The following is a 9,312-nucleotide window of genomic DNA, read 5'->3' on the forward strand; positions in this document are numbered from 1 at the left end:
ATCAACAGAAGATAAATCAACAAATTTTCAGGTACTTTATTTGTACAGAGAACCTCTTACTACTACGCTTCTCAAAGGTTAGATATCTGCACTATGTCAAAGATGTAGTAAAGAAGGTGGTTAAATTACTTTTCATGTATGGTCGTATTTTTAAGCAACCATTTCATGTTTAAAATAAATTATAGGTTCTGCTTCAACAATGGTGTGTGGTGGAGAATTCTACATTCTGACTACCCTCTTGGTACACGCTTATAATTCTTTTAATTCTTGTTTCAAAAAATGCAACTGGCAGAAACATCACTATTTATCTTACAACCAATCATGAATACCTTTTATTAACCTTATCAGCAATAAAGGAGGAAAAAAACACAAGCTTCTTGAGTCTCTCTGCACAATTGTAATCACTCCTTCCTAGTAAAGACCTAATAAACCTATGATGCACCTTTTCCATTCCTATAATTTGATTCCGGAAATTATGTGGTATTCCAACAGTGGCCTATTTAGGGTATTATACAAGTTCGGTATTAGCCCTTTTCTGTCACTCCATATTTAAAGCAAAGGGTTTGGTTTGCCTTTTTATGGCCTTATCTGCTTTTTGATCCATTCAACATCTTACAATTTAAGGTGTATTTCCTTTCCCCATTCTTGATCCTAAAATGCTTTATTTCATATTTTGTTTCTAAATCGAATGACAGCGGTCACTTTTATTACTCGCAGAGGAGAAAGGAGAAAAAAGCCTATTCCGTTTCCAATTACGTATTGGATGTGTCTTTTTTTCCCTTTGATAACAGAGGGAAGCTCCACCTTGATGAAATGGAATTTTGGATTTTAATAGGTGAACCAAGTAAGAAACACCCAGCCATTCACTGCAAAAAGTAAGTTTGACGTTTAAACATTATGCTGCTCATCATATAAGTAGGCTACACTCCAAGGTCGCTTGATGGCACAGCTGGGTAAAACAATGAAGTACCTAAACCATACAGAACAGCAAGAACCAAGTTTTGATCACAAATCAGTGCTGAGCTAGCTATCTCAGCTGGGTAAAGGATTTCTGTTCCTGATCACTATCCAACAACTGTGTGCATAAACAAGCATCAAAAGAGGAAAAGACTGGTTTAATTTTGGTGACCCTGCAGTAAAAGAACCACCTGACACTCTGTCTAGTCTCTCAGAAAGAAATGGTCACTTGAACAACAAGGCACCTCTGGAATCACCCCAATAAGGAATCAGCGTCTTAAGAGAGAAAACTGGGGGAGAAAAAAGTTACAAATTTTAAAAATACTGTATGAGCCTAGTCTGTAAATGCAGGGGCAGGATCTTCCGGTCGGCGAGCGGGGACGAGGACGGGGCCTGCTCGCCAACATGTAAAATGACACTGGATGACATCGGATAGAACTCCCGACGTCACCCCGCATTTCTATTTTCAGGTCAGCGGGGGCACAGCCGAGTCAGCTATGCACCCGCTGACCTGTCAACGGTCTATTGAGGCTAATGAAAAACTAATTAAGGTCATTAATGGACCTGCCCGTCCAACCTTAAGGTTGGCTGGGAGGCCGGGAGCCCAGGCGGGCTTTGGAAAAAGCATGAAACCTCATCCACGGGCAGGATGAGGTTTCATGAAGGTATTTACATTTTTATCCAATCTTTTAATAAAAGTTATGAACATGTACCAACTCATGTGACAGTGCCACATGAGGGGACATGTCAGGGAAATATTTTTCATCTTTTATGTTAAAAATTTTAATTCTGAGCCGATTTCCCTGAGGCAGCACTTAGCCTCAGGGAGATCTGTGTGCTCTTGCGCATGCAAGCGCAAAAGAGCGCACTCCCAGCTGAGGAAATCCCCCCCCCCCCCCCCGCGCACAGGGAGCACATAGCGCTGCTGAGTGGACGTCACGCTGGGCAGGCCTTAATTGGCCCGCCCACGTAAAATGGCGGTGGGGGTGCCAATCAGAGGCATACCCGCTCCCGCACTTTCCCCCCCACTCAATAGGGGGGGAAATTTTTCCCCAGGTTTCTGTTGGCATGTTAATAAGCAAGTGGAGCTGTTGAAGGCAGCAGAGCAGAGTTTTTTTTTAAAAAGCAAGGTAGCACAAATTTGACATTATGCTCCACCATTCAATAAGATTATTGCTGATCAGTTCCACCTTCGCACTATATAGCTTAATTCTCTTAATAGTCAAAAATCCATCGCCCTCTCAATGACTGAACAGGCACAGAATTCCAAATTTTCAAAATCTTTTGAAGAAATTTCTCCTCCTTTATCTTAAATGGCTGACCCCCATGCTCTGAGACTGTGACTCCCATGCTCTAGATTCCAGAGGAAACATTTTCTCAGGATCTACTCTATCAAGTCGCCTTAGAATTTTATATGTTTCAATTAGATCATCTCTCATTCTATTAAACACCAGAGAATACACTTGCTCCTCATAGGACGATCCCCACATCCCAGAACCAGTCCAGTGAACCTTTGCTGGACTCCCTCTAGGCAAAGTCTATCCTTCCTTAGGTGAAGAGACCAAAACTGTATGTAGTACTCTAGGTGTGGTCTCACCAATGCTCTGTATGATTGTGATAAGACATTTTTACATGTATGCTCCAATCCCTTTGTAACAAAATCTAACATACCATTTGCCTTCCTGCATGTAAACTTTGTGATTCATGTACAAGGACACCCAGGTGCCTCTAAATGGAAACATTTCCAAATCCCTCACCATCCAAAAAATATGATAGTAGACAACTTCACACTTCACCACACTGTGCCAGAACATGATAGATGAAATACATTAATTCAACTTGTCTTTATCTATTTGCAATCTCTTTGTGTCATCTTCACAAAGGTATTGTACAGAACAGGGAAATTATTCTGTACCTTCAGCCTTCTAGCATCCAAAAAGATCAACTAAAAACATTGAAAGTGTAATATTTTTAATTCAATTTTGAGGATCTGACTCAGAAAAGTGATGTTAACCACAACGATAATCAGCCTAACCAATAATAATCAGTTCACTGACAGGTATCTCGGTTTAGATGTCAGAGTAGCCTACTACTGCAGGGGAAGCTGTAGCTGTTGGTTTCCACACCACTGTCATAAGCAGAGTGATTACAGAGCTAACATGCTCCAACTATCTGGTCTCTGGTTTCATAAAGCAATGCAGCTTGAAAATATATTTTCAGCTGGTATAATATAGAATGCACAGCAAGAACCTCAGTTTTAATGTTTGTATGTGTGTACACAGCTGGGTATTTAGCGAATGAGATGAAGTTCTGACACCTGATCCATATGGTTGATACCTTTACATTTCACCATCACCTGGCTGCACTTTTGCAAATATGACCGTGGGGATAACTTCACTGAGAAAAAAACTTATAGAATTGTTGACTTTATAGAACTTTGGGCCTCACTGCTTTGCCCTCTTGATCATCATCAGAAACCAGAACAGAATATCCTCACCACAAATAATGCAGATAAAAGCAAAATAATGGATCAATATTTATTTGCACGTGTTTTGTTACTCAGGAAACGATGAGTGGTTGGCAGATACTTCTCCATAGTATAGAAAAAATCAGTTACTGCCAGAAAATCACTTGTCACTTGAATACTCTGGTAAATCTCCTCTTGTGCATTACTGCTGGAGAACTGCTTTCTCAGTTATAGATAGTGTTTACCTACATATTTCTAAATATCAGGAGGGAAATAGAAAACATTGTCAAAACTGAAATAAAAATATATTGTTTCAGTAAAACTGAGTTTGGATTTAGTGCATCTTTGTGTACAATTTAAACTGCTTTATCCTTAATAGAAAATGGAACTGGATTCATCGACAAAATTCAAGAGGGATTTTTTACTTTTAATGACTGATCAGCATAATATTACCTAACCTGTCAAGTGTAAATTTTGCAGGAATAGATAATACTGTACATATACGCCAATGATCACTAAAAGCTCTGAGCAGATATTTGCCAAAAATTGCCTTATCCTAAACAGGACTGTTCTAATCTCACCCCGTTGGTCTAGTATTCAAACAAGAAAACACCACGACGAGAAATGCTTGCACCAAATTTCACTTTCATGGCCATTACTAAATTTCGACAACTAAGTTAATTTCACAATTCTTGGGAAATTTAATTTTTTACACACACACAGTTCTGTAACTGTTGCAAGATACCCTAAAATTTAGAATGTTCTGATTTAAAACTTGCTGCAACAATTATCTTTTTTTTTCTGCCCCTCATCTCACATCACCATACCCCATGGAGCAGATTATTTTGTGACCTTTTACATAACGGAGTTTTGAATTTAAGAAAGTTCAGTCCACTGCTTCAAATTAGTTCTACAGTTTAGTGTCATAAACTCTCCAAGTTAATATCTGTGGGAGGATAATAACCATAGATGTCTAAGATGTTTTGTGAAATTGCTGTCTGATCTCAAAAGATAAACAGATCTACAGGATAGTTATGGAGCTTTGCAAATGTGTTAGCTATGCTACTTTCAACCAAAATCATTGTGTTTCCTACATTACAATAGTGACTATGCTTCAAAAGTACTTTGTTGACTGTAAAGTGCTTTGAGACATCCTAATGTCAGGAAAGGTGGTTATATAAATGCAAATCATTTTTTCCTAAAGGAATTATATCCAAATCCTCCAATAACAGCCTGCAACCATTGCATATCTATTTTTTGTATAATTATCTTTATAGGACATTCAATTTAAATAAAATTTAAAGTTACTTAACTGAATATTTTAAACTATGCTTTATTGTTAATCTATGATGATCGTGTGATTGCAAACTTTATGTGGAACTATTTCAGTTGCTATGTTGAGATAATGTTAATTATGGTTTGTTTCTTACAAAAAGTATATAGATTTTCTTTGCAGTTACTGCAGATTATCCAGGGTTGTAATAATTATGCATCTACTAATACAATTACTTATTTCTAACTTTAGGTGGGCAGATATAGTGACAGATCTCAACACTCAGAATCCTGAATACCTCGATATTCGAAATTCCGAAAAGGGTATACAATACAGAAAAACCAAAAAGGTATCAATGAAAGATTGTGGATGTCAATTTTTGAAAGATATCTGTAATGTGATAAATAACATGTTTATGTAATCTCAGTTTTGTACTCATGCTATAAGATTATTAACATGCATCATAACTTCAGCAGGTGGACTTCAGCAGATAGGGGGTTGGATCTTGTGAAATTAGTATCTTTGGTCTCCAGGATCACTGTCTAGAAGAGCTGGATACAGACATTCAGGTTCAATTTGCCCAGAGTTTAGGGAAAGCTGAGTTCTGTAGCCAATGTAGGATTTATGGGCAGAATCCTCTGCCTGTTGGGTGGACTGGTCAGGAGTGGGTGTGGAGCCGATCGCCACCTGCAATCGGCTGTGCACCACCATTTTACAGGGGGGGGCCCAATGAAGGCCTGCCCAGCATGATGCACGCCTGGGGGAGGGGGGAGAGTCAGGGCCTGCGCTCTTTCACACATGCGCACACTTGAGTGCAGAAATCTCCCTGAGGCATGGAACTGCCTCAGGAAGATTAAGTTTACTTTTAAAGATTTTTTTAAAAAAAAAAGAATAAAATTATTCAGACATGTCCCCTCATGTGACAGTGTCACATGAGCTGGGACATGTTTATGAATTGTCAAAAAATTTTTAATTCATTTAATGAAACCTTCATGAAACCTCATCCCGCCCATGGATGAGGCTTCATGCAAAACGCGAAGGCCGCTTGAGCTCTTCGCTTGCCCGCCAACCTTGAGCTTAGATGGGCAGCTTTGAGAATTACATTAATTGGTTTATTAATGGCCTTAACAGGCCTTTGACAGTTCGGTGAGCGTGCATCTGCATCTGGCGCGTGCTCACTGAATGAAAGGTCGGAATGACGTGCACTGATGTCAGGACGCATGTCCGACATCACCGTGCATCATTTTGCACATCAGCGTAGAGGGCCGGCCCCTGCACGCCAACTGGAAATTTCTCCCCAATGAATAAGAAGATAGACCATACGCAAAATAAAATTTACTAAATAGTTGCCTGAAAACCAAGAGCTGATCTCATAAAATAGGAAGGAGGTAAGTTGCACAATGCATATCATGGAATCACTTAGGTCAAGGTGTGTGGGACTAATATCTGTGGAACTTCCGCTTCTAATAGCTTCAACCTACCGTACAGAGGGTTTTTAATAATACCATTTTTCCTCTCTTCACAACATTTTGAGGTTTCCTCTTTTTCAAGTTAAATCTTAGTCTCTGTCCCTATGTTGCAAGGAAACGCACAAGAATAGTCAGGCTCGAATCTAGTTTTAAATGAATATATTTAGTAAAATTATATGCAAAATTTTTAATGATCACTATAATCCAGATGAAAAATTAAAAATGCACAGTCAGCTTTACTCAAACCAACACAATATTTCAGTAAATCAACCACCTAACATTTGTTTTTGAGTAATCCTTGACCCATTTACCGGTCTTACCAAATGGAAGAGCACTTATGGTGGAAAAAAAAGCAACTTTTATAAGGTGGAGAAATAGAAAGGGTAACATGAAATACTCTTTGTAAGTGTGAGATTTATAGTCGAGTACCAACAATGGAACTTGCCCTCCACACACTTGTCTCTAGCGTAAGTCTTATTTGCCTGTCTTTAGTAGAAGAAACAGCAGTTATGCCTCTGTTGGCATTTGCTTCTCTCCAGGATACGTTTTGTGCAACACTTTAGTGACTTAGTAAAATTCACTTGGCAAGCAAATTTCAATAATTTGCAACCTTGAATTTGGGAACTGAATAACTCCTTAAGCTGCTGGATCAATTTTTTGTGAATGCTTTAACATTAGTCACAATTAGTGCAGGGTGAAAGCTATATAATTAACTTAATTGTCCTTACAAGCCACAGTGATGGATAATTTTAAAAAATTGTTTCTTGGCTTTATAAACAAAGACATATGGTGCCAAATCAAGTGAGTTATGCTAAATCTTTAGAAATCACTGGCTCAGCCCCAGATGGGACATTGTGACCAATTCTGGGCACAACATTTTAGGAAGGAGATCAAGGCCTGACAGTGTGTGCAGAGGAGATTTACTGGAATGTACTAGACATGAAAGACTTCAGTTACGTGGAAAGACAAACCAATCTATGATTCTTCAAGCAGAGAAGATAAAGTGGAAATTTGATAGAGGTGTTCAAAATCTTGAAGGGCTTTGATAGACTAAGTATGGAGAAACTGTTTTCAGTGGCAGAAAGTTTGGCAACCTAAGGACAGATATAAGGTAATTGGCCAGAAGCAACATTGAATCATACAGAGATGAGGAGAAACTTCTTTAGCCAGTGGTAAATCTATGGAATTCATTGCCACAGAAGGCTGTGGAGGCCAGGTCATTGAGCGTATTTAAGACCGAGATAGTTAGGTTCTTGATTGATAAGGGGATCAAAGGTTACGGGGAGAAGGCGGGAGAATGGGGTTGAGAAACTTATCAGCCATGACTGAATGGCGGAGCAGATTCGATGGGCCAAATGGCCTAATTTCTGCTCCTATGTCTTATGGTTTTATGGTCTAACATGAGGAAAAAACATTTCACACAGTGAATTCTTATGATCTGAAATGCACTGCCTGAAATTGTGGAGGAAGAAGATTCAATAATAACTTTTAAAATGAAATTGAATACTTGAAAAGAAAAAATTGCATGACTAAGAAGGAAAGAGCAGGTGAGTGAGACCAATTGCATAACTCTTTATAAGAGCTGGCACAGACCTGAAGGGCCAAATGGCCACTACCTGTTCTGTATCGTTCTATGATTATTGCCTTATGGTTTGGTGTGGTTTCTAATTAGGTTGGTGGAAACTTGCATTGCATAATCGCATTCCAAAAATTGAACTGGCAAAAACTAAGCACTTGGATGATGAACATTGGAAATTTCAGATGCGAAACACATTCAAAAGTATCAGAATGTAAGGCCAACTCTGCCATTGGTCTGGAAAGAGTTTTAAATGATCATCATGAACCATCAATGAATGACAAGAATAACAGTGATGGATTTCAGCAAGCATCTGAGTGGAAGCAAATCTCAAGTCCATACGATTATAGAGATGGTGTATCTCCTGAAAGTGACACTGATGAAGAAAGTATTGAATGAATTTAACAGTGTACAGTGGAATGTTCTTGAAGTGTGTAGTTGGGACATAAAAACTCGGGCATGTTTTAGATTCAGAACACATCTGGATATTACAAGTGTAAAGTGTGAAAAGCCTTTTGAGAAAAATAAGATGGGTCTCAGCATGAAAATATGCAAATTGTTTGTCCAGTGATGTTAAAGGTGTTGCAATAAGTGAAGCTGAAAACCTATGTTATAATTGTGTAATAAATAATGCATAGGCCAGTCTGTTGTGCATAGTACTATTGCATAAATGTATGGATTAAAACCAGTGTAAGCACATTGAGGAATTGTTAAAGACAGGACCTGTTTTTAGTTTCCATTTTGCAGTAGCTTTTTTTAAAGAGAGAATAAGTTCCAGAAACCATTGTAAAGAAAAATAGAATCATCTCTTTTTCGAGATTACATTTTAAAAAATAATAAAGTGCTCTTCTAATTTATTCAACATGTGTATTGATGTCTATGCAAGGCACTATTAAGCAATATAGTTGGTCACGCAGAGGATATAGTAGTGCGGAGACTATTTTAAGTAGAGTTCAATGCATAATGAGAAAAAGTGCCTTATAGATTGGCTATTTAACTAGAAATATAAATTTAAAGAAAAGCCACAGTTTATCAAAAATGTTATCACTCCTTTCATGAGTAAAGTTTAGGAACATATTTACAATAAAATACTTTATTAGAACATGTAAACAAGAAACATAAATGCCCATCTTAGCTGTTTTTTTCACCATTTGAATGGAACTTCATTCAAGGACTGCAGGATAAACTTCTTTTATACATTTGATACTATGCTATTGAGCATAAATGTGACAGTTACCTTATTCTGCCTCCAGCAAGGGGCAGACTGAAATAATATTTTAAATTGTTGGGGGATGATGTGGGGTGGCGGGGGAGGGGGGTGCAGATAGAGATGTCACAATTTGCATTAATTACTCCATTACTGCACTAGTGTGTAAACCTGGATTGTGTTCAAGTTCTAGAATGTATTGAGTGGACTATAAATACCAGCATGGACTGGTTGGGCCAAATGGTTGGTTTCTTTGTTGTATATTCTATGAACCATAACCTTCTGACTTGATCCTTACTGCTACTGAGATTATCTAACAAATGGAAATTTCTCTACAACGGCTAAACAGTGCATTATATCAGC

General features: G+C 38.2%; 1 protein-coding gene across 1 annotated transcript in view; it reads left to right on the forward strand.

Moving 5' to 3' along the window:
* The window catches only part of ercc5 (excision repair cross-complementation group 5), a 143,528-nt gene that overhangs the window by 46,800 nt on the left and 87,416 nt on the right, over positions 1-9,312 (forward strand). The window contains exons 8-10 of the mRNA XM_041198712.1: positions 792-875; positions 4,950-5,046; positions 7,839-8,130. Coding sequence (XP_041054646.1) covers positions 792-875; positions 4,950-5,046; positions 7,839-8,130 — 473 coding nt within the window. The remainder of the gene's footprint in view (positions 1-791; positions 876-4,949; positions 5,047-7,838; positions 8,131-9,312) is intronic.

Source organism: Carcharodon carcharias, chromosome 11 (assembly GCF_017639515.1).
Source record: "Carcharodon carcharias isolate sCarCar2 chromosome 11, sCarCar2.pri, whole genome shotgun sequence".
NCBI classification, from domain to species: Eukaryota; Metazoa; Chordata; class Chondrichthyes; order Lamniformes; family Lamnidae; genus Carcharodon; species Carcharodon carcharias.